The 26,238-nt window shown below is 41.6% G+C and overlaps 3 protein-coding genes across 3 annotated transcripts in view; 1 reads left to right on the top strand and 2 right to left on the bottom strand.

Annotated features, from left to right (window-relative positions):
• Positions 1-760: 760 nt before the first annotated feature.
• LOC311006525 (platelet glycoprotein 4-like) lies at positions 761-24,473 on the bottom strand (the record flags this gene model as incomplete). Its single annotated transcript, XM_083999372.1, has 13 exons — positions 24,380-24,473; positions 18,585-18,875; positions 18,058-18,218; positions 17,806-17,950; positions 2,861-3,016; positions 2,686-2,777; positions 2,476-2,525; positions 2,306-2,375; positions 1,904-2,091; positions 1,685-1,803; positions 1,518-1,591; positions 1,039-1,093; positions 761-931 (listed from the first exon to the last, which is right to left on the bottom strand). Exons 2-13 carry the CDS (start codon positions 18,675-18,677, stop codon positions 761-763), a joined length of 1,374 nt encoding a protein of 457 aa, XP_083855498.1. The 5' UTR covers positions 18,678-18,875; positions 24,380-24,473.
• LOC311006458 (platelet glycoprotein 4-like) lies at positions 11,861-16,115 on the bottom strand (the record flags this gene model as incomplete). Its single annotated transcript, XM_083999303.1, has 10 exons — positions 11,861-12,315; positions 12,419-12,473; positions 12,902-12,975; positions 13,069-13,187; positions 13,288-13,475; positions 13,690-13,759; positions 15,291-15,340; positions 15,503-15,594; positions 15,678-15,824; positions 16,095-16,115. 10 exons carry the CDS (start codon positions 16,113-16,115, stop codon positions 12,256-12,258), a joined length of 876 nt encoding a protein of 291 aa, XP_083855429.1. The 3' UTR covers positions 11,861-12,255.
• The window catches only part of gnai1 (guanine nucleotide binding protein (G protein), alpha inhibiting activity polypeptide 1), an 18,065-nt gene continuing 14,125 nt past the window's right edge, over positions 22,299-26,238 (top strand). The window contains exon 1 of the mRNA XM_083999605.1: positions 22,299-22,927. Coding sequence (XP_083855731.1) covers positions 22,810-22,927 — 118 coding nt within the window. The 5' untranslated portion in view covers positions 22,299-22,809. The remainder of the gene's footprint in view (positions 22,928-26,238) is intronic.

The raw sequence follows: 26,238 nt of genomic DNA, 5'->3' as shown, positions 1-26,238 counted from the left end.
CTCCTGCTGGGCTGAAATACTGCTTTCTCACCAAACAAACCCAAGCGCCATTCATAACCACAGCATAATCATGCCGCTGCCTATTTTTATTACACTCTTTGATTTATGGGCCACTCAAGGTAAAGAGGAAACTGAATAATTTTGCTTCGCTGTGCACAATGCAGAGGTTTGTTTCAGCAGCAGCCGGACAGTCTCAGCTGTATTTTGGGCTTTTTGGGGTGGAGGGGTGGGGGGGCGGATCAGTTTTGATAGCCTGCATGGTGCAAGGAAAGAACAATCCAATACTCGAGGCAGGACGCCCAGTGAAAGCTCACTCTGTCAGCTTTTTATTCATCTTGAAGACATTGGTTCAGCAAAGAATATGAACATTTGTGCAAGAAATAATTAATGTACATTTCTCTCTCTCTTTTTCTTTTAAGGATGTCAAACTAATTAATTTTTCCTCTGTTTTCGGATGATTAACCTGACAGTTAAAGGATTCTCCTCCTGCTCCGCCTATAGAAATACCTGATTGAGTTGATGTTACAGTGTTAGCACTTTAAATAATACACTCTGCAAAATAATTGAGCTCTGGAGCTTTACAAAATCACAGTTTTCACCCCCCTTGCATTGTATCAAAGGAAGTATGACATTAGAAATAACACTAAAATTATAAAAAAAAAAAGTGCAAGTCTATATCAAAAAGGTTTGATGTCCCAAAGCAGCTGAAATGCACGATGCCCGCAGCGTCCATACAGCAGCAGACACCGATGCATTCACACTAGACCGTAATGGAATCACGCCGCCTCACCACACAGTAAGAGATGAAGCACAGGGCGAAGATGGCCACACCTGTGCCCAGCAGCACCTGCTGTATCGTCTCCAACATCTGGATACGGGAGGTGAGCTCCGCCTTAAACATGTCTGCTGTTTCTTCATCCAGCGTCGCCGTCTGGTTACACAGAGGAGACGGAGAGAGAGAGAGAGGACTGATAAACATGCAAATACGAGCAAACAGACAATGCACTTCTTGACTGCAAGGCTCTATTTTTATCTTACCTCATTCATCCAAACAAGAGGGAATATGGTATAATCCTTGACCTTCTTAAGAACCCTGTGGAAAAGAGTTGATTAGTTGGCATCCAGTGCATTTTTCTGTCTTAAAAAAAAAAAAAAAGTGCATTTGTTTTCTTGTTGGAGGTTAGTCAGATGACACGATAGATGGCATGCTAAATATGGAGCTACAGCCAAAGAAAGGGAAGTTTAGCAGTTTTCTTAGCGGTCCAAAAAATAATTTGCAAAACCAGCTCAACCACAAATTGCAATTGTGAAACATATACAGGCTTTTTTTTGAGATTTAAAGAGCCTGCCTGGTGCATGGTCAGATTTTGTTTCTGTTAAACAGAACCAGGCTAACTGATTCCTCCTGTCCTCAGTCTCTTTGCTAAGCTTCCAGTGTCCTCTGACTCCAGTCAAGAAAGTAAATTTAAGTGTATTTCCCAAAAGGTTTTCTATTTAAAAGCTAAAAGAGAACTTACGTAATGACTTTTGATGGTCCGTACATCATATTCACTTGAATTCTCTTTGCAAACCTCAGGGTGAACCCGGTTGTCTGGGAGGAAAAACACCACAAAAATTCATTAGTGTTGGAGTCGCTGCCCCTTCAAGTCAAAGATCACGCAGATGAACGTCTCCAGTCTCTCACAGGTTCTACGTCAAGGAAGGTTTTATGGTGCTTCTCATCAGGATTGAGACCCAGAACAGACTGTCGCAGGGAAGGACTGCCGTGAAGGAAGTGGGGCAGAGAGATGTAGATAGGTCTTCCTGTTCAGACGACAAGAAAACATTGATTAGTCTCAATGTCACTTTACGGAGCAATTGCCGCTGATAAAACTCTGATGCTGTAAACCAAATGCAAACTGACCTCCTTTACAAGAGCTGATGTCCAGTACTCCTGCCATGGTGCAGTTCTTGGTGGTGACTGGATCTCTGCAGAAACATCTGTTGTTTGGATTGACTGTAGGGGAGGCCATGGTGGATGGCTGGAGGGCGAAGCGGTACACCTTAATCCCTTTGAGATCTAAACTCTCCTCGTAGCCGGCCGACACGGACCTGAGGATAAAACAACACAGGTGATTTCACGAATCTTTGAGGACTTGACCTCCTAGCTCAATGGAGCATCTTAAATCTGACTGACTCAAGTAAGAAGACTGTGGTTTATGATATTGGAAGGCTCTGACCTCTAGTGGTTACTGAGAGGAAAGAAGTCAGACAGTTTGATTAAATCAGATGAAATTACTCCCACAGACTTAAATCCTTTTATCACCTGCAGATGTCTGACGAGAAGAAATATAGAGGCTTTTTCTTGTCTACAAAGGGAGGGAAGGAGGAGGCATCTGAAGAAGAAGAGGAGAGGAAACAAGGTCAGTAAGGTGTGTTTTAAAGAAAAAAACATATATGCAGCTTTTAAGAAGACATTTGTAGCACGAGCTTCACCTGTGCCGTTGATCATGTCACAGTATGTGTCATTCCAGAAAGGTAAACTCCTGTTTGGGAGAAATTCGACAAATTTGTAAAATTACATATTAAAGTTTTTTTAATAAAATTAAAATAAATACATGAACAAACAAACTTATCAAGATATGTGCAGATTTCATTCAACAGCTTGAAATATCACAACACAATGAGATCGTCCCTTCACCTCACCTCTCTCCCATCCACCTGTCAATAATTCCCACTTTGGAGATGTCGTCCTTTCCAGTGAAGACATTATAGGAGCCATCATAGGTGCCATTGTACTAAAGAACAAATGTTCAGTTAATTAAATCATCTCGTTTCTGGGGTGTCACAAAAAATAAAGCTAAAATATGTGTTTACTTACAGTATCAAACAGGCCCACGGTTCCTTTCAACATGGGATCTCTGTAACCCCACAGCAGTTCCTTGACTGTGCGGTACTGGAACAAGGAGGATCTGCTGGCCAATATCATAGTCTGGAGCACTGCATGAAATGGTTTTGGAACCAGCGAATAAGCACCCTGACAGGAAAAAAAACAAAAAAACATTTTGGAACAAGATTAGCAAGTTTATTCATAAGTTGGTGTCAGTTTAAAAAGTGCAACAGTATGGGTCCAGACTGATACACATGCACAACACAAAAAACTGCTGTGCACACAACTGCTGCTGTTGCTTCAGGAGATAAGACAGAAAATAATCCACTTTTATGGCCGGTATACTGCATAATTACAAGTAAGCCTCCTCCTGAAACTGCTTACTCTTTATATTAGAAGAACGTACACATGTTCCCAAAACTGCCATTGTAAATTTATGACGTCTAGATTGTTCATAATTTCCGGCTACACATAATTTCCACTTACTTTTGAATCTACCCTAAAAATCCTGCAGTAAAACTACTGAAGAACCATTTTGCTAATTTTATTTACTTACATGTTCAGGACGGCTAAGATTATGCTAATGATTGTGGCTGACTTGGCAACTCTGTAGTAGCCTGGTAGGCTAGTAGCCAACAGTCTAGTAGCCAAGGGATGTAGAAAACACAAGGCTGAACAACATGTAGAAGACTAAGCAATGATAACCTTTATTACATTGTCTTAAATCCTTGTTACTGACCTAAAGTAGTACAAATTAGCACTTTGCATATTGGCTAAACTTCTAGTGAATAAATCAGCTAACCAATGGCTGCAGACATCTTAGCTATACGCTACACTACATCTCGGGCAACTTATTCTGGCATTTTCAGTTTTGCATGCCATTTGAAAATGCAAAATATAGCAATTTTTCTTTAACATTTTTGGTTTCTTTGTTGCATAGCCTAATCAAGTCTGTAGAATACTAGCTATATCTTTAAAACAGTAGACTACATCACAGAAACTGCAGTTCTTCAATCCCGTTACCATTTTTGTAACCCTTCTGGTTGGGGTACCTAGCACACAGGACCGGTTCCCTTAGGAAGGAGCCAAAGCACTGCGAGCTGGTGATTGGTCTAGCGTCATCGCGCAGCGCAACGGATATCTGAAGCACAACAACACAACCGGGCCGCGAGCCAGTTGCTAGTGTCCTAGCCTGCCCTACAGTAAAAATGCATGGCACATAAAATAAAATGAGGAGTAAAGCAATATAGCGGCAATACGTATTTAAAGCAGAAGTAAGCGATCCGGTCGTTTTGGCTAACTTCTTGTCAGCCGATCGAGTTAGCAGTCCCCGCCCTCGTCCCTATTCACGCGCATCCCTTGGCTGCACACACAGAGAGGACCGCCCCTTTATGCCCTTCTCTCTCCTCATTGGATAAAGGTTGTAGGATACAAGGAAAGTTTTCTCCTCGGCTTACAGCAAAGCTGAGTGACTGACAGACCTGTGTTTCGGACCAAACACTCTATATAAGTGATTGCTGTCGGAAGATATAACTATTTAAGACTTATATTAACAAAAACATTCCACTTACTTCTGCTTTAAGCATCAAAGATGGTTAATCAAACCCACATAGTTTGAAACAACGTTCAAAACACACACAGCCAGTGTCACAACTAAGCATAAAGTCCACTAGCTTAATGCTAACGTATAATGTAAAACACCATAAACGGGCTAACAGAAATGAGCTCCGTCTTCATCCCAGGGGAGAAAACGAGCCAAGTAACGTATCCACACGCTTTTAGAGGTTTATCGCTGGCTGGTTAAATTCTTTTTAGCAGATTAATGTTAGTCTCATTGATGAAATTTAACAACTGTGGCAGACAGTTTGAATGAAAAGTGAGCAGGGCTGCCTCTGGGCTACATACTGAAATCACCAAATTTACGTAAATAAATAAATGTTTTACAATGAACCGATCAGTCTAATACATTTTATTTTGTTAAGTCAACATGGTTATTGTACATGGCAAAGATTATTACCACTTTATGACTTAAAATTGGTCTGTATTTCTATGGGAGTCCTATCGCCACTCTGTTATATCAATCGCTCTGGTCGGCAATAGTCGGGGCGGTGAGGGGGGCCTTTAGTCGACGTAGTGATGCTTCGACACGCACTCCACCCACCCCTGAAGGTCCCCTTTATACAATGGAAAAGCTGACCATATCCGACCCGAACCGTACCCGTACCGATCCGTACTGTGCCGTACCGTACTGACAGTGGAAACAAGGCTTATGTGAAACATACAGGCTGCTGTTTTTCTGCAGTATTTCTTGCAAAATTCAGGCTAGTTTTCAGCTCTGTGTGATAAAAAGGAACAACCTTGTGAGAGAAAATGTCTTTTTAAACGTCTCACAGCTCAAAAACACCTTGTCTAAAGCCGAAAAGTTCTGGAAACATCGCTAAAACCAGTGACAGCAGCCCACCACAGGGCAGCGCAGTGTGAATTGTGTAGGTCACGGAACAGTAGATAACAGTAACTCTTGAACAGCTCGACTGAATCAAGTTGGAAATCACCGTGCCATGGGGTGACATTCACTTACAGCCACAACCAGGTTGAGGGTGGTGACATTGTCTTCCTCTGGTCCCACTGACATGGATGGCTCGAAGATGGCGCCTTGAGGCAGCATGAAGGTGACAGTATCATTTGGGTTGAACGTGATGTTCTCTTTGGGAAGATATCTTGTACTGGATGCGGGAAGAGAAGACATTTTTCTTGTACGTTAAATGTCATCAGATGAAGCACGACGGAGTGAGAGTACATCTCAAAAGTCTGAGGCACACTGTGTTAAAGAAAAGCTAAAAGAAGTAAACAACTTGACCTTACCTGTACGTGTAAGGACCTTTTTCCAAAACCACTGGAATGGCGCCATACTGTAAAACCTCTTGAGGGTTTTTCACGTCAAAAAACCAGAACTGCCTGTACACCTTTGCCCCTGTAGCCACCCAGTTCTCGTGAGCTGTCGTTCCAGGCTCAATGACGGCTTCCTAAACCCCACAGACACAGACAGTCTATTTTTAACATGCCTCAAGACTGTCAGCAGGCCAGCTGCCCTGCTGATACATGAACTAGGTGGATGCTCTGTTTTTTTTTTACAGAAAAACAAAAATGTCTCAATCGCTAATTTTCTCTCTTCAGTTTCTAAAAATGAATCACAGCTGATCTTCTTTTGATGGATGAAAGCAGGACTTGGCTTTCAGCACAGATTCCTGTTTACCAGATGAAGCAGCTCTCAAAAAGCGCACGCCGCTTTTGCCTTCCCGTTTCTCCTGATTCACCTTGATCTCTGCGTACACACTCACACACACACACACACATACACTCTGTCACTCCCCATATCCTCCGACCCCGGGTGAAATTGGAGCACCATACCTTCTTCACTGTCCCCTCAATGACGCTGTTCCCCACTGGGATCAGAACACCTCCCAGGATGGCTACCGCCGCCCCAATCACAGCTCCGGCTAACAGCCCACACCTTCTGTTGCAGCAGCCCATGGTTATGTGCGCTCCTATCCGTCCGACTGTGAGTCTGCCTGGCAGCCTGGCAGCCTGTTCTCCTTCTGTCTCTGTGGTTGTGGCGTGTGCGAGTCTGTGCAGCTTCTATGTGCTTGTGCCCTGGCAGCAGCAGCAGCAGCAGCAGCAGTAGTAGCAGCACAGGCAGGCTGAACCATCAGAGGAGCTGACAGTGCAGCAGAGGCCAGGTAAAGGCACAGACACTTCTGTTAGTAGCTGAGGGACCTCCTCTAATTGAGATTATATAATCAAAAGGAAGGTTTAAGGTTCAGCTGAGTGACACGCTCGTTCAGATATCAGTGAGCACTATCTGGCCAGGTGATAACGGCTCAACAAAGCTGAGGCGAAGAGTTGAGAGGGGGGAGAAAGTGCACAAAATAAAGTTGAGTTCAGATAGAAAGAGCCCTGACGTTTTTATTTTTAGCCTCCCATTGATTTTGTCTCATTTTATAATTACTAACAGCAGCAGGATGAAGCCAACTGGACGGTCCTGGATCCTCATTCAAGAGGATTTGTCAGACTCTCTGGTTTCCCAGTGACCTGGATGACAAGAAACCTTTGCAGACATTTTATCTTTTCTTGTCCTGTTCCTTATCTGCCCTCCTATCTATTCATCTCTTGTCCTTTCTATAATTTAATCCTCTGCCTTGGTGCACACAACGTAAGCGTAGAAAGAGAAGAGGAGAAACCCATAAATGATTGAATATTCTTATTGCACAGAGCCAGACTTTATCTGTTTTTGTGCTTGTGCACTTTAATGGGGGAGATTAAAACAAGCTGCTCTTTATCACCCCCAGTGATATGACCTCGGGCTTATCTTGATTGATTATTGTGATGTATGCCATTTCCTTGTCCATGGGGGTTTGAAAGTTAATCAGCAATAATAAAATATTGTAACGCCATGGGCAGGTGTTTTTTCTTTTTACGTAACTCTGTTTTATGAACCTGGTATATCACTTTAATTTGGCTTAACCCTTTACACGTGCCTTTGCGCTTGAAAAGAAGTCAAAGGTGCAGTTCATCTAAATCCTACAATTCCCATAATGGAACAGAAAGCAGAATTTCCTTAGATCTTCTTTTCCTATGTTTCAGAGTAAACATCTCCCATATTGTCTGTCTTAAAGGTCTCAACCCCAGACCATAATAACCCTGATGACATCACTATGACATAGGTATAAAGCTCCTCCAATATATAAACCCCACACCAACTTCCCCTTATTTCTACAGCAGGTGCCTCATTGATGTCCCTTTAAAATGACAGCATTGTGTAAAGCCATAAACTGCTGTACGGTTGAACATAATGTATCTTCAGCCTGTGTGTATTTACCCTGCAGCACTGTGATGTTACATATTATAACCACTGGAGGGCAGTGCCACCTTTCCCTCTCCACGTTCACTACATAGAGCTTATACCAGTGGTTCCCAACCTTTTTTGGCATGTGACCCCATTTTGACATCACAAATTACTGGCGACCCCACAATCACGATGTGCCAGCTCAGATATTTTTATATGCTGTATTTTGTTTGAACTCGATTTATATTCGAAAAAGTGAAAGTATAGAATACAGTTGTTTAAGATTGTGTGTGGTGTTTTTAGTCAAATTTTTTAAAAGAATAATAATTAATTAAATATATATATATATATCTTTATCAGAAAGTTTGTTTGTTTTTTAATCAATTACAACACAATTCAGGCGACCCCATTTGAATTTCAGGCGACCACATGCGGGGTCCCGACCCCAAGGTTGAAAAACACTGGCTTATACAATGTGGAGTCTCTCTGCCAACATTTGTCTGTCTATTAAAACAAACATCCTTGTCATTCTCACCTGAGTGACCTTGTTGTTTATCTTACAAAAACAATTTGAACACCTGAAGAGGATCTTCGTTTGTGTTGGCACGTGCAAGCCACAAAGACTTTCTGTTTCTCTTTCAGCTGCTTAAACCTCTTTATTGGAAGACATGTTATTGATAGTGATTTTTAAGTCGTATTTATCTTTTTTAAAAACCCACTTATTACTTTTTTTAATCCAACAAAAACTTACTACACTTTCAACAAGGGTCTTGTCAGATAAATGCTCACTTGACTTCATTTGTGTAAAATAAATAGATATGAAGATACTGTATGAATCTGGTAATTTACTTCTGCAACTTTTTGAGCAACATTAGATAAAACTCCTGCAGTGTCCTACTCTGGGTGTCTCTGTAAAAAGAAATTACAGATTCTTTGGAGTTACAATCAACTATTTTGTTTTGCCAATGACTAACTTAAAGGTCCCATATTATACTCTTTTTAATCAACTTCACACAGCTGTCAGACGTCCAACTACACTGTATTCGAAATGTATTGCCCCAAACTGATCCGTGGTCCTGAATGGCAGCTGTCTAAAAGTCGCTCAAACGAGCTCTACTGAGAACAAGCTGTTTCTGTGCCTGCACCTTTAAATGTTAATGAGCTCCGTCTGTCACAGCCTTGCCTGCCCCTCTCAGCCAATCAGAGGCCTAGTACGGCGGGTCTTGGCGGGGCCATAGTAGGAAAAATTCTGCCTCAAGGACAGGATGTGGTTAACGGTAGCATGGGCTAATGTTTATGGGTGGATGTATCACTATGGCTAGAGCGATTGATAACAGAGTGGCGACAGCTGTTGACGTTGCCGCCAGTGCGGTCTCGTGGTTCATGTAGCTCCCAATAGTCCCAAACTAGGCTTTAAACAACGTTCAAAACACACACAGCCATCACAACTAAGCATAAAGTCCGCTGGCTTAATGCTAACGTATAATGTAAAATCTCATAGACGGGTTAACAGAAATTAGCATCAGCTGTCCTGTTTTAATTCTGGCTGAAGCACTATTTACACATCACAGTTTTAATATTTTTTCATGCGAGAAAGTCAGTTTAATCCAGAGTCTGGTCAGTTTGCTCCGATGTTTGTTTGGAAGAAGTGCAGAGTCTGTGCGAGCCCCGACCGGGGACCAGGGCAGCGGCTGTCACTACTGACCTGATTGGCTGGGACAGACATCTGTCCTCCTCCCGGAGGAGAAAACGAGCCAAGTAACGTATCCGCATGCTTTTAGAGGTTTACCGCTGGCTGGTTAAATTCTTTTTAGGAGATTAATGTTGGTCTCATTGATGAAATTTAACAACTGGGGAGAAAGGTGATGATAATTAGTCTAGTACGAAGAGGGGGGTATCATGCACCCCCCGGAAATATACTTCTAACCAGTGTTTCTAGATTGGAAAAAATGTGTAGAAAATGATGAGCTATGTTAAAAAGTTGTCAGAATGTCCCATGTATCATTTTTATGCAAATTAGTGCCGCCATTATCGAAAAAACCTAATTTCACTATATCTCAGCCAATACTGCAGATATCTGAACAAATAAGGTGTCTAGACCCATGTTTTGGGGGTCAGAGATCACAATAAAACTATTCATAAAGTGATCACATGTTGGTGGCATGCTAGTAAGCAAACCTAACCCTTTTACCAATTACAAGACGCCAATATTGGAGATACCAAATAAGGTGTCTAGACAGAGGTTGTTGTGTGTTTAACCAAGGTTTATTTGGATCAAACATCATAATAGAACTCTATTTGATGTGACCACTCTTCTCTTTCCCATGCCAGAAGAATCCCCGATTTCACGTATTCAGTCAACTCAGTGACTGCTAGAGTGTCAAGCCTGAGATGCTGAGGCAGTTGGAGCAATTCACCTGTCTGATGTCTGGACAGAGTTGTGAGTCTTCAGTGGATGTTGTCCGTGCCAAGTTGCTACGCAACATGGTGGGGGAGGACAAGAAACTCACTTGCAAGTCTAAGGTTGACCTGGCTGGCCTTCCTCCATGCCACTCTGCTCTGAAGCCACATGCCTGACGTGTGAACTACTGTGTCGCCTTGTACTAGCCAGCTGATGAACCTATTCTGGAAAAACCAAAACCCTATGATGAGGGGCAGGGATGGTTGAAGACTGATGAAGGAGTGTTGAAACCGGTGTGGTCCTGTGGTCCTATCCTACCAACTTCACTGGTTGATCCCCATGACACTGGAGAGCATGAACAGGAAGAGGAGGAGAAAGAGGAAGGAGAGGATGAGTTGTGAGTTGTGAGCACTGAACTCTGATGATTTCAGTGAAAACGATGATGAGTGATGCCTAGTGGAGAACCATTTACTTGACTGTTTATCTGGCATGGGAAAGAGAAGAGTGGTCACATCAACAAGAGTTCTATTGTGATGTTTGATCCAAATAAACCTTGGTTAAACACACAACAACCTCTGTCTAGACACCTTATTTGGTATCTCCAATATTGGCGTCTTGTAATTGGTAAAAGGGTTAGGTTTGCTTACTAGCATGCCACCAACATGTGATCACTTTATGAATAGTTTTATTGTGATCTCTGACCCCCAAAACATGGGTCTAGACACCTTATTTGTTCAGATATCTGCAGTATTGGCTGAGATATAGTGAAATTAGGTTTTTTCGATAATGGCGGCACTAATTTGCATAAAAATGATACATGGGACATTCTGACAACTTTTTAACATAGCTCATCATTTTCTACACATTTTTTCCAATCTAGAAACACTGGTTAGAAGTATATTTCCGGGGGGTGCATGATACCCCCCTCTTCGTACTAGACTAAATTCTAGGGGCCCAGCACCCAGTAGGGCCCACAAAAAACCCAATAAATCTAATCTCTGTACTGATTTATTCTGCATAAGACAACTAATGACTCATAGTAATGCTGCATTAGCATCAAAACACAGTAGGCTAAATAAAAACGTAGTCTTAGAAAAAAAAGTGGAAAAGTCTGGGGTAGGGGCCCACTTTAGTATTCTTTCAGGGGGCCCAGAATTCCTAGCAACGGCCCTGACTGTGGCAGTGGCATTAGTTTGTTTGAATAAAAAGTGAGGAGGAGCTGGGCTATGTAGGCCTACTGAAATCACCACATTTACGTAAATAAATAAATGTTTTACAATGAACCGATCAGTCTACAATAAATTTTATTTTGTTAAGTAACATGGTTACTGTACATGGCAAAAAACATTACCACTTAATGACTAAAAATTGGTCGGTATTTCATCAACTTAGCTCAGGAGTTTCCTGCTGTGCACTGCAGCCATACTAGGAACAGGGCAGATGTGTAACAGACGTGGTGGGAGTGTTCTCGCGCAGAGGGGCCGGCCTAACTCCTGTCCTTACGTCACCACAGGAGCTGAGTCTGAACAGCCTGTTTTAGCACCGTTTTACCAGTGGGTGGGCTGCAGAGTCGATGCAGGAATCGTCTGCTTTCCTCATTGTAGGAGTGGGTAGGCTCAGGGAGGACCAGTTTATATATGAGGAGACCAGAAAAAACGTGTTTTTCATAATATGGGATCTTTAATGTTTAAAAACATGAATCCTGATTGACACATAAGATTGGACACAGTCCAGTTTAAACAAGTTACATTTGGAAAATTATACCCCTGTGCCTCAGAGAAGTGTGTTTTTAACAAAGCAGATTTCATAAATCATCTGATATAATCAGCATCTACATAAAAGACAGTTCAATTTTTCATGGTTTATTTATTCAACTTTGTAAATTAAATTATGCCTATACGAATAACCAATAAGTACATATACACTAACTGTATAATGTAGCCTACACATAAACAGATAGATTGATAGTTGTATATGGTTTGGTTTAAGCACAATTATAACCCTCATAATTTATGAACATAATAAGAGATTTACACACTCATAAATCTTTTGGAAAGATGGCCGCTGTTGCTTTCAGACATGTCTGTGGTATTTTCTGTGTTTAGAAAAAATTGACATAACCTTTTTTGCCTAAGGGATACACTATCCGTCTCTTGTTATCTCCTTAAACATGTCTGCTGTTTCTTCATCCAGCGTCGCTGTCTGGTTACACAGAGGAGACGGAGAGAGAGAGGACTGATTAACATGCAAATACGAGCAAACAGACAATGCACTTCTTGACTGCAAGGCTCTATTTTTATCTTACCTCATTCATCCAAACAAGAGGGAATATGGTATAATCCTTGACCTTCTTAAGAACCCTGTGGAAAAGAGTTGATCAGTTGGCATCCAGTGCATGTTTCTGTCTTAAAAAATAAAATAAAAAGTGCATTTGTTTTCTTGCTGGAGGTTAGTCAGATGACACGATAGATGGCATGCTAAATATGGAGCTACAGCCAAAGAAAGGGAAGTTTAGCAGTTTTCTTAGCGGTCCAAAAAATAATTTGCAAAACCAGCTCAACCACAAATTGCAATTGTGAAACATATACAGGCTTTTTTTTTTTCTCCCCATCATGTTAAAGAGGCTGGTGGTCAGATTTTGTTTCTGTTAAACAGAACCAGGCTAACTGATTCCTCCTGTCCTCAGTCTCTTTGCTAAGCTACCAGTGTCCTCTGACTCCAGTCAAGAAAGCAAATTTAAGTGTATTTCCCAAAAGGTTTTCTATTTAAAAGCTAAAAGAGAACTTACGTAATGACTTTTGATGGTCCGTACATCATATTCACTTGAATTCTCTTTGCAAACCTCAGGGTGGACCCGGTCGTCTGAGAGGAAAAACACCACAAAAATTCATTAGTGTTGGAGTCACTGCCCCTTCAAGTCAAAGATCACGCAGATGAACGTCTCCAGTGTCTTACAGGTTCTACGTCAAGGAAGGTTTTATGGTGCTTCTCATCAGGATTGAGACCCAGAACAGACTGTCGCAGGGAAGGACTGCCGTGAAGGAAGTGGGGCAGAGAGATGTAGATAGGTTTTCCTGTTCAGACGACAAGAAAACATTGATAAGTCTCAATGTCACTTTACAGAGCAATTGCTGCTGATAAAACTCTGATGCTGTAAACCAAATGCAAACTGACCTCCTTGACAAGAGCTGATGTCCAGTACTCCTGCCATGGTGCAGTCCTTGGTGGTGACTGGATCTCTGCAGAAACATCTGTTGTTTGGATTGACTGTAGGGGAGGCCATGGTGGATGGCTGGAGGGCGAAGCGGTACACCTCAATCCCTTTGAGATCTAAACTCTCCTCGTAGCCGGCCGACACGGACCTGAGGATAAAACAACACGGGTGATTTCACGAATCTTTGAGGACTTGACCTCCTAGCTCAATGGAGCATCTTAAATCTGACTGACTCAAGTAAGAAGACTGTGGTTTATGGTATTGGAAGGCTCTGACCTCTAGTGGTTACTGAGAGGAAATAAGTCAGACAGTTTGATTAAATCAGATGAAATTACTCCCACAGACTTAAATCCTTTTATCACCTGCAGATGTCTGACGAGAAGAAATATAGAGGCTTTTTCTTGTCTACAAAGGGAGGGAAGGAGGAGGCATCTGAAGAAGAAGAGGAGAGGAAACAAGGTCAGTAAGGTGTGTTGTAGAACCCGATAATGTAATAAATCTCCAATAATGTAATTAAAAATTTCACTTGAGTGGATTGAAAATGTAATAAAACCTGATAATGTAATAACTTCCCAATAATGTAATACACTCTTAACCAATAATGTAATAAAGTATTACATTAACAGGGGGTTATTACATTATCAGGTTAGTCTTCATTTCAAAGGACCTGATAATGTAACAATACTCCAATAATGTAATAATTTAACAGGAGATCACCCATTACTTGGTTTCAAGTGGTGTGTTCAAGGTTATATTTCTGTGTAAGCAACACAAGCTCCAGAGCATGAATGAATGTTTTTGTTTTTTTGTTTTATGATTTTTTTTTCGTTTAGAAAAAAACTGTTTTCGTGGAGAAAAAAACAGTAACAGTATAAGCAGACATTTAAAGTATAATAAGTATAAAAAAGTAAATACGTTTCAAATCCACACATGTGAAGAGAAAGCAGTTTAAACACAGCGCCCCCCAAGGTCAAAGGTCACACTTTTTTGTGGTATCCCCAGGATGATGTCATGAATCTATGGACCATGTTTTGCAGCCATGCTGTCGTATTTGGTTGGCCGTCACAGCCAAGCTGTTTTTAAATTTTAGAAGAATCTGTTTGACACATTTGTTCAGCTTGGTCTGAAGATCATACGCAAAGTTTCATTAAGATTGGACAGAATATGTGTCCGCCGAGAGGTCAAAGGTCACCAGATGTTTTGGGTGTCCCCAGGATGATGTCATGAGTCTATGTACCAAGTTCGGTTGTTAAATCGTTGCTGAGAAATGGGCTTACTTCCTGTTTGGCGACCTCAATGTCAAGTTTGATTGGCTGTCACGGCTAAGCGCCTTTGAATTTGAAGAAGAATGCTTAAGGCATTTGTGTGTCATGATCTGAATATCACCTGGGCGAAGTTTCAAGAAGATTAGACAAAATTTGTGACAAGAGAGGCCTTTTAAAGGTTTTTGATCAAATCAAAGATGGCGGAAATCCAATATGGCGGAAAAAGGCTCCAGTTATACATCGTTTGTGAAAACGGATGAACGGGTCAACGTTAACCATTCATGCATGTCCAACTTTGACCTGTTGGTGGCACTCTGGAGCTTGTGGCATGCTTACACAGAAATATAACCTTGAACACACCACTTGAAACCAAATAATGGATCACCCATTACTTGGTTGGAAATGAAGACTAACCTGATAATATAATAACCTCCCGTTAATGTAATACTTTATTACATTATTGGTTAAGAGTGTATTAGATTATTGGGAAATGCACTTTATTACATTATTGGGAAGTTGTTACATTATCAGGTTTTATTACATTTTCAATCCACTCAAGTGAAATTTTTTATTACATTATTGGGGTTATTACATTATCCGGGATTTATTACATTATCGGGTTCTACATGTGTTTTAAGTGGCGTTCGAAAAAAAAACATATGCAGCTTTTAAGAAGACATTTGTAGCACGAGCTTCACCTGTGCCGTTGATCATGTTGCAGTATTTGTCATTCCAGAAAGGTAAACTCCTGTTTGGGAGAAATTCGACAAATTTGTAAAATTACATATTAAAGTTTTTTTTAAATAAAATTAAAATAAATACATGAACAAACAAACTTATCAAGATATGTGCAGATTTCATTCAACAGCTTGAAATATCACAACACAATGAGATCGTCCCTTCACCTCACCTCTCTCCCATCCACCTGTCAATAATTCCCACTTTGGAGATGTCGTCCTTTCCGGTGAAGACATTATAGGGGCCATCATAGGTGCCATTGTACTAAAGAACAAATGTTCAGTTAATTAAATCATCTCGTTTCTGGGGTGTTACAAAAAATAAAGCTAAAATATGTGTTTACTTACAGTATCAAACAGGCCCACGGTTCCTTTCAACATGGGATCTCTGTAACCCCACAGCAGTTCCTTGACTGTGCGGTACTGGAACAAGGAGGATTTGCTGTTCCATATCAGTAAATTGAGCAATTTATGATCTAACAGCGAATAACCACCCTGACAGGAAAAAAAACAAAAACATTTTGGAACAAGATCAGCAAGTTATAATTTATTCATGAGTGTTGGTGTCAGTTTAAAAAGTGCAACAGTATGGGTCCAGACTGATACACATGCACAACACAAAAAACACTACTGTGCACACAACTGCTGCTGTTGCTTCAGGAGATAAGACAGAAAATAATCCACTTTTATGGCCAGTATACTGTATAATTACAAGTAAGCCTCCTCCTGAAACTGCTTACTCTTTATATTAGAAGATAAACGTACACATGTTCCCAAAACTGCCATTGTAAATTTATGACGTCTAGATTGTTTATAATTTACGGCTACACATAATTTCCACTTACTTTTGACTCTACCCTAAAAATCTTGCAGTAAAACTACTGAAGAGTATTCTTGTGTATACCTAAACCATATTGCTAATTTTATTTACTTACATGTTCAGGACGGCTAAGATTATGCTAATGGTTGTGGCTGACTTTGCAACTCTGTAGTAGCCTGCAGTAGCCAAATACAGTCTAGTAGCCAAGGGATGTAGAAAACACAAGGCTGAACAACATGTAGAAGACTAAAACTTTTATTACATTGCATTGCCTTAAATCCTTGTTACTGACCTAAAGTAGCACAAATTAACACTTTGCATATTAGCTAACTTCTAGCGAATGAATCAGCTAACCAATGGCTGCTTTTACATTAAGAACTGTTATTTTGTCCATGTAAATACAGAATTTAGCATGGTGTATTTGCTTATTCAGCTATGCTCATTAGCTTTGGTGTAAGATCTAGTTCATTATTTCTGACTACACATAATTTCCACTTACTTTTGAATCTACCCTAAAAATCCTGCAGTAAAACTACTGAAGAACCATTTTGCTAATTTTATTTAGGCTACTTACATGTTCAGGACAGCTAAGATTATGCTAGCCTAATGATTGTGGCTGACTTTGCAACTCTGTAGCAGCCTGGTAGGCTAGTAGCCAAATACAGTCTAGTAGCCAAGGGATGTAGAAAACACAAGGCTGAACAACATGTAGAAGACTAAGCAATGATAACTTTTATTACATTACATTGTCTTAAATACTGACCTAAAGTAGTACAAATTAGCACTTTGCATATTAGCTAACTTCTAGCAAATGAATCAGCTAACCAACGGCTGTCTTTACATTGGAAAACTGTTATTTTGTCAACATAAATACAGAATTTAGCATGGTTTGCTTACACTACATCTCGGGCAACTTTCTGGCATTTTCATTTTTGCATGCCACTGTGTGTAGCCGATGTCATATCTGGCCCTCTGCGTTGTGTTTCTCATGGCCTGCCCTAGGTGGGGTTCGATCCCACGACCTCCCGCACCGGAGACGACGATGCTAACCTCTTTGCCAAGAGGTTGACAACCACTTGGCGGGTTGGTTAGCACGTTTTTTATGGGTGGAGTGAGTGCACATCCGCTACACTCACCCCCGCTGAACTCACTCCACCCAGGGCATCCGGGTCACGGCACCACTGTAGCCGATGTCATATCTGGCCCTCTACGTTGTGTTTCTCACGGCCTGCCCTAGGTGGGGTTCGATCCCACGACCTCCCGCACCGGAGGTGACGATGCTAACCTCTTCGCCAAGAGGTTGACAACCACTTGGCGGGTTGGTTAGCACGTCTTTTATAGGTGGAGTGAGTGCACATCCGCTACATGTGCAAGAATTTGAAAAGGCTAGTTTTCAGCTCTGTGTGATAAAAAGGAACAGCCTTGTGAGAGAAAATGTCTTTTCAAATGTCTCACAGCTCAAAAACACCATGTCAAAAGCCGAAAAGTTCTGGAAATATCGCTAAAACCAGTGGCATCAGACCAAAGCAGCCCCCCACCACAGGGCAGCGCAGTGTGAATTGTGTAGGTCATGGAACAGTAGGTAACAGTAACTCTTTAACAGCTGGACTGAATCAAGTTGGAAATCACCGTGCCATGGGGTGACACTCAACTTACAGCCACAGCCAGGTTGAGGGTGGTGACACTGTCTTCCTCTGGTCCCACTGACATGGACGGCTCGAAGATGGCGCCTTGAGGCAGCATGAAGGTGACAGTATTATTTGGGTTGAACATGATGTCCTCTTTGGGAAGATATCTTGTCCTGGATGTGGGAAGAGAAGACAGCACGACGGAGTGAGAGTACATCTCAAAAGTCTGAGGCACACTGTGTTAAAGCAAAGCTAAAAGAAGTAAACAACTTGACCTTACCTGTACGTGTAAGGACCTTTTTCCGAAACCACTGGAGTGGCGCCATTCTTTACAACCTCTTGAGGGTTTTTCACGTCAAAAAACCAGAACTGCCTGTACACCTTTGCCCCTGTAGCCACCCAGTTCTCGCGAGCTGTCGTTCCAGGCTCAATGACGGCTCCCTAAACCCCACAGACACAGACAGTCTATTTTTAACATGCCTCAAGACTGTCAGCAGGCCAGCTGCCCTGCTGATACATGAACTAGGTGGATGTTATTTTTTCCAGAAAAACAAAAAAAAATGTCTCAATCACAAATTTTCTCTCTTCAGTTTCTAAAAATGAATCACAGCTGATCTTCTTTTGATGGATGAAAGCAGGAATTCCTGTTTGACAGATGAAGCAGCTCTCAAAAAGCGCACGCCGCTTTTGCCTTCCCGTTTCTCCTGATTCACCTTGATCTCTGAATACACACACACTCACACACACACACATACACTATGTCACTCCCCATATCCTCCGACCCCGGGTGAAATTGGAGCACCATACCTTCTTCACTGTCCCCTCAATGACGCCTCCCAGGATGGCTACAGCAATCACAGCTCCGGCTAACAGCCCACACCTTCTGTTGCAGTAGCCCATGGTTATGTGCGCTCCTCTCCGTCCGACTGTGAGTCTGCCTGGCAGCCTGTTCTCCTTCTGTCTCTGTGGTTGTGGCGTGTGCGAGTCTGTGCAGCTTCTATGTGCTTGTGCCCTGGCAGCAGCAGCAGCAGCAGCAGTAGCAGCAGCAGAAGCCAGGTAAAGGTACAGACACTTCTGTCAGTAGCCGAGGGACCTCCTCTAATTGAGATTATATAATCAAAAGGAAGGTTTAAGGTTCAGCTAGTCCTTCAGATATTAGTGAGCACTATCTGGCCAGGTGATAACGGCTCAACAAAGCTGAGGATGAAGCCAACTGGACGGTCCTGAATCCTCATTCAAGAGGATTTGTCAGACTCTCTGGTTTTCCAGTGACCTGGATGACAAGAAACCTTTGCAGACATTTTATCTTTTCTTGCCCTGTTCCTTATCTGCCCTCCTATCTATTCATCTCTTGTCCTTTCTATAATTTACTGTAATCCTCTGCCTTGGTGCACACAACGTAAGCGTAGAAAGAGAAGAGGAGAAACCCATAAATGATTAAATATATTCTTATTGCACAGAGCCAGACTTCATCTGTTTTTGTGCTTGTGCACTTTAATGGGTGATATTAAAACAAGCTGCTCTTTATCACCCCCAGTGATATGACCTTGGGCTTATCTTCATTGATTATTGTGATGTATGCGATTTCCTTGTCCATGAGGGTTTGAAAGTTAATCAGCAATAATAAAATATTGTAACGCCATGGGCAGGTATTTTTTCTTTTACGTAACTCTGTTTTATGAACCTGGTATATCACTTTAATTTGGCTTAACCCTTTACACGTGTCTTTGCACTTGAAAAGAGGTTAAAGGTGCAGTCCATCTAATTCCTACAATTCCCATAATGGAACAGAAAGCAGAATTTCCTTAGATCTTCTTTTCCTATGTTTCAGAGTAAACATCTCCCATATTGTCTGTCTCAAAGGTCTCAACCCCAGTCCATAATAACCCTGATGACATAACATAGGTATAAAGCTCCTCCAATATATAAACCCCACACCAATTTTCCCTTATTTCTACATTAGGTGCACCATTAAATGACAGCATTGTGTAAAGCCATAAACTGCTGTAAGGTTGAACATAGATAGCCGGTAGACCTCGGCTCAATCCAGGGGGCGGGATGAAGGCTGTCTTTCAAACTGCCTCTGCACGCAATAGGGTAGCGCTACGACTAATCAGAGCAAAGAGCAGGATGACGTTAGCCTGACAAGCCAATTAAAATGTATGTCGTCATCGCGTTAAGCCCGCCCAACGACTCTCTAAACAGATAGAGCGCTGTGATTGGTGAACACAAACGGTGTTCGAGACTCAAAAAGTTCCTATGGCTCGTTTCTAGACCCACCTGCGGAGCAAATATATTTGCTGCCGCTAGGGTGCGTCTAGATTTCTAGGCTAACATAAATGTATCTTCAGCCTGTGTGTATTTACCCTGCAGCACTGTGATGTTACATATTATATAACCACTGGAGGGCAGTACCAGCTTTCCCTCTCCACGTTCACTACAGAGAGCTTATACAGTGTGGAGTCTCTCTGCCAACATTTGTCTGTCTATTAAAACAAACATCCTTGTCATTCTCACCTGAGTGACCTTGTTGTTTATCTTATAATAACAACTTGAACACCTGAAGAGGATCTTCGTTTGTGTTGGCACGTGCAAGCCACAAAGACTTTCTGTTTCTCTTTCAGCTGCTTAAACCTCTTTATTGGAAGACATGCTATTGATAGTGATTTTTAAGTCTTATTTATCTTTTTTTTTAAACCTACTTAATCCTTTTTTTTTTAATCCAGCAAAAACTAGGCTACATGAAGATGCTGTATGAATCTGATCATTTACTTCTGCAACTTTTTGAGCAAGATAAAACTCCTGCAGTGTCCTACTCTGGGTGTCTCCGTAAAACATTTTTACAGATTCTTTGGAGATATAATCAACTATTTTGTTTTGCCAATGACTAACTTAATGTTTAAAAAAATGAATCCTTTATGGACATTAAAGTCCGGTTTCAACAAGTTACATTTAGAAAATTATACCCCTTTGCCTCAGTGAAGTGTGTTTTTAACAAAGCAGATTTCGTAAATCATCTGATATAATCAGCATCTACACAAAAGACAGTGCAGTTTTTCATGGTTTATCTATTCATACAACTTTGTAAATTCAATTATGCCTATACGAATAACCAATAAGTACATATACACTGACTAACTGTATAATGTAGCCTACACATGAACAGATAGATTGATAGTTGTATATGGTCTGGTTGAAGCACAATTATAACCCTCATAATTTATGAACATAATAAGAGATTTACACACTCATAAATCTTTTGGAAAGATGGCCGCTGTGCTTTTGGGCATGTCTGTGGTATTTTCTGTGTTTAGAAAAAATTGACATAACCTTTTTTGCCTAAGGGATAAGGGATACACTGTCCGTCTCTTGTTATCTCAAGCCTGGAGAGGGCCTGGATTACAAAAAAAAGGGAAACCTCGAGCCAGCCCAGGACGAGAATGGAAAGGTCAACACCACAAATTTGCATGTGCTCCCATAAAGCCGCATTTGAAATGAAAATTGCATGGAAAGGCATACTGTTTAGTACACCATAGGGATTTGTTTGGAGAGAACACCCACAGCCTTTAGACTGGCTATTGACTTTGAAGACACACACTTGACTTTGGCTGACAGGCTTAATTATTTAAACTACAAACAATGGGCGCATAGGCTACAGCTGAATGAGCTGGTCACACGGCTGACTCAGTACAGGCTGCGCCTCCATGGGAACCACACATGTTAGAAATATAGTTTTATTTTAACTCATGTAATTTAGAAAAATATTAATTCTACTATCAATTTATATGTGTACTAATACTGTGAATTGATTGCCTGCCATGTATTTTTTCTTACACGTTTAATATGTTTATTTAAACCACAGTTATTGCCACTCACAAGGTAGATTAATGTTATATGAATGAACATGTTAACAAGCTATAATGTAAAGATTATGAGCTGCTGCCTGGATGGCAGTGAGTAAAGTTTTGTGTGTGCACGATTGAAAGGTGTTCCGCTGGCAATCAGCTTCCGGTTTTAGTGTCAACCTTCAAAATAAAGGCGTCAGAATTGCAAATTGAACGGTTTAGTCACACACACAAAGCACAGTAACAGTTGAATGTATTGAGGAATATACCCAAGTATTTCTGCACTTCAGCAGTAAAATGACATTTCTGATTAATCATAAACCACCAGGCTTCGACTTCACAGGTGAATTTAAAGGTAAAGCTCACTTTGAGACAGCAAATAAAGCCAGAATTCTGATACTCATATGGTGGCAATAATCTATGCACAAGATTCAAGAACACTTTAGTGTCATTTCAGTAACGTAGGCTATATACACCACGAGATGAGGATCATGATGCCACATAAGAAATGAAAAGCAATCATTAAATAGTGCCAACAGCATCAAAAAGAGAAATATTCAAACAATAAAAAAGTGAGTAAAAAGTGTAGTGATTACCACAGACAATATTGAAGACAGTGGGGGCATTGGTCTTTTTATTTTATTTTATTCTTTTTTTTTTTTTAGTTTCTGCCTGTGGAAGTGACACCTTTATTGTGAAGGGTCGGACCGGAAGTGTGGTTGTCGTGGTGACCGTTAGCAGAACACAGCCTCAGCATTCGACTCGTAACTGCTCGTTCACTACTAGCAGTCGCCGCCGCAACGAATGGAGGCGAACGGGTGGGAGAGACATCACCGAGGACTTGCTTCGTTATCAAAAATAGCTGCCTTTCGGATGTAACGAGGATTTTTTCCCCTTCTGTTTCTTTCAAACCTGACGGTATTTTATCGGGCTGAAGAAACGCCACACTTTGTTTCTGTATTGTAGCGGAAAAAAGTCGAATCGTTTCCCCCTTTTTCCTCCTGACGAGATCGATAGCCTGTCATTTAAAAAAAGGGCGTGTGTGCGGAGGGAAGGGAGTTTTTTTTAACCATTTAATGTAGGTTATATATGATATTGTAGATATTTCTTTTCTTTTTTCTTTCTTTTCTTTTTTTTTTTTTTTTACTACCACCACACCATCTGGAGGAAGGACACAGTCGAAGAAGATGGGATGCACGTTGAGCACAGAGGACAAGGCGGCGGTGGAGCGCAGCAAAATGATCGACAGGAATCTGCGGGACGACGGGGAGAAGGCAGCCCGGGAGGTCAAGCTGCTGCTGCTCGGTAAGAAGAACAAGCAGAAGATGGTGGTGGTGGTTTGTGGTGGTGGCGGTGGCGACTTGTTCGTGCTCGGTGGACGAACGAATGAACGAACGAGCGAGCGACACGGGAGGGGTTCGGTCGAGCTAGGGTGGGGTGGAGTGGAGTAGTGGGGCATAAATAAATAAAAGGGCATATTACACTCACATACATACACACGCACACACACCCCGCATACGCTACGAAACCCCACGTTAATGTTGAATCATTTATTTATTTAATTAGTTTTTAGTTAGTTAGTTAATGGCCAATGTGAGGGTGTCGTCAAATGTGGAGTGTGTGTGCATGTGTATGTGAGTTTCAATTCCGCATCGCTAGCATAAACTCCCCTCCTTGCTACTATAACCGTCAACTGTCAACTCGAAATGCCACAGCGTTAGCCTATTTCACACACACAAAAAAAAAAAAAAAAAATCACTCTACCTCCACGTTTTTTTCTAACCAGCGTTTGTTTTATTTGAATGTCTTAATCCTTTTTTATTCAAGTGTTGTGGTGAGAATTTACATACATGGCAAGTTTTCTGTCTCTTTTCAGCCTGCTGCTGGCTTTAGATCCATTCAGCCATCTCTGTGGAGCATTTGTATTGACTAAATCCTTTCAACAATGGCACATTTCCTCTCGTCTGGTGCTGTGCTGTGCTGTGCTGTGCAATGCAGTGCAAAATAGGCCCATGGCTCATTAGGGGCCCAGACAGGCCTGGCTTCAAAACTTTGTTGAGCTCAGTCGTTTATTTTGGATATTTAAAGGTCTTTGTTGTTTTTGTGTGAAGTTCAAAGTGAAGCCATTTTTTTCTCCTCACCCTCCTGCTGTAGTATTACCTACAGTTTCCTGTGTTTGATAGCCAGTTCGTTGCCTTGTGTTACTCACATCTGAAGTTCAACAATAACACATACACGAGATGTCAGAGGAGGGACACGCTTGTTGCGCAAGAAATGCAGGAAATTACGATAATGAAGTGGTAGAAGTGAAGCCTGATTTAGTTAAAAGCCACTTAGACATGGGCAGAAAATAGCATTAATAGTTTGAACTGACTTGCCAGTTGCCACATAACAGAGCAGTATGCTGATGTGGAGATAGTTGCCTCGTGCACCTCTCATTACTCCCGACATTGGCTAATGTTCAATGACCTTTGTGCACTAACAGTGTTTTCAAATCCTCTTAATTTTTGAGTTTTACCTCCAAATCCATTAAACAAGGGCTTATATTTTGATAAATTGATATAAACCCATGTTAAATCTACCTTAAGGTTGTATTATGAATGGAAAGCACAGTTTTTTAAATTTCATTATTGGGATTTCTTGCACTCATTACCATTCCCATACTTTCCCAGCTTGCTCTGACAACCCTGTATGCACAATTACATGATTTGCTTGCCTTTCGAGGCCAGCCATGTGTAACCGAATGGCATTACTTACATGTGGAGAAACACTGTTATCCTTGTAAATAGAGAACATAGGTGAAAAACTTTTCCATCAAGCCCCGAGGAGGTCGCCTTTGGGAAATGTTGACATGCACACACATGGTATGTGGGTTACCAGGACACAAAGTCTGAAACCTGTATCAATAGCAGGCAAACACCTGACAGAAGGCACAGAATAAGAGCTGTGAGCTGCTTTTGTGGCCACATTTGTAAGCCGGAGCAAGATAAACAAGATTTCTCCACCGTTTATTTGCGCAACTCGGCTGCACACATTTTGCTACCGCTCTCGTTCTTGTGCGTGTCCAACAAAATGACAAGAATCGATACATTTTCCAGGTCACAGAAATAACGTTTTTGCGAGTTAAGTCTGGACAAGAATGTGCATACTTTCTTGTTACAGGTAAACTAGATTCCTCAGGTGCTCTGAGGGCCAGATGGGGCTTGGTGTTTTAAGTAGCGAGCAAGTTGGGTCAAGTTTCTGCTATGCTGCTGCTGCTGCTGTAGGGCGGGATATGAGTTTTCATCAGCTGTGCTCTGAAACAGTTCAGTGTTACTTCAACTCTCCCTGTTTTTGCTTAGAAAAGGACACTTTCTGTCCTGATATTTGTTGCCACCAGGTCGTGTGGCCCCCACGCGTCTCTCCCTGCCATTTGTGTTGGACACATTCACCATGGTAGCCAGGTGACACACACACACATGGCCTCTTCAGGTTACAGCCTGAAGTGACACATGCCAGGAGAAAGGAAGAGAAGGGCCTGTAAGATGAGAGCGCTGCTAATGACTGAAGCATTAAAAATGAAAATGCTCCACTGCAGAGGAGGCAGGAGGCCGGAGCGAGGAGTTTTGGAAGTTGTTTACCCTGCGGATAAACAGCCACTGTAAAGATACTGTTTCAGAGTTGTTGATTCCCGAGCACTTTGGTGAGTGTACTTTTCTCTAAACACACCGTGTCAACAAAGATAAAGAGTCAACAAAGCATGTGGCATCATGGTAGTACAAAGCTGGCAGGGCTGCAGAGATACAGAGAAAACTAATCTCTCGCTGCATCTCGTAGATTTGACGCCACACAAAAATATGTAGATATTTTGAGTGTGATTTGGCGAGAGGAACGTTCATGTGGTGACCACCTGGTTTTTTAGAGCCGTCTTGTCCTAAAATGTTAATTACAGGCTTCCTTGCACTTCCTGAAATAGCTCAGCTGACGTAAATAAAATAAAAAAGAAATGAAAAAAACTAATTTGCATCCGAAATGATTTGAATCTTCATGCGTCCGTGCGCAAGCTGTCAAGTTCAAACCTGGTGGCAGGCTCAGGTGTCCTTTGTAGAAGACAGAGGGAATGTGATCTCAACAATTCCCATTTAGCTCCCATTTTATCTCCTGCCACCCAATTATCCGGACTATTCATATCTACACGCTAAAATAGATTACAATCTCCTCAGCCTAATTACTCTTTCTATAGCTGCTGCTGTGTAACTGTGGAAAGCAGAGGGACTGTGGGAACTGTTCTTTCTTTTAATGTTTCCCATATTTTTTAGAAGAAATTATGTAACCAGCTTGAGTGTGTGTTGCCCATCTTGGAATCTAGGGGACGAGAAGAGAGGAGAGGAGAGGGGGGTCACAATAAACACAATCAATTCAAATGTTCACCAATCTTGAATATTTCAGTCTGTTGCCACGGCGTGTGGGAAACAATCTTTTAGCTATTGATCCGCTTGTTGCCAGATCAATCCCTGTGATTTAACGTGGTCATTCCCCCCCCCAGTGGGTAGCTCCGCTGAGAGGATGTTGGAGTCCTTCATGAGTGACTCAGACTTAAATCCCCCTAGAGGGAGAGAGACAGAGAGAGAGAAAAA

The sequence above is a fragment of the Trachurus trachurus genome (assembly GCF_905171665.1).
Source record: "Trachurus trachurus genome assembly, chromosome: 23".
NCBI classification, from domain to species: domain Eukaryota; kingdom Metazoa; phylum Chordata; class Actinopteri; order Carangiformes; family Carangidae; genus Trachurus; species Trachurus trachurus.
Note: the sequence above shows the minus strand (reverse complement) of the source record. Positions and strands in the feature narration are given on the sequence as shown.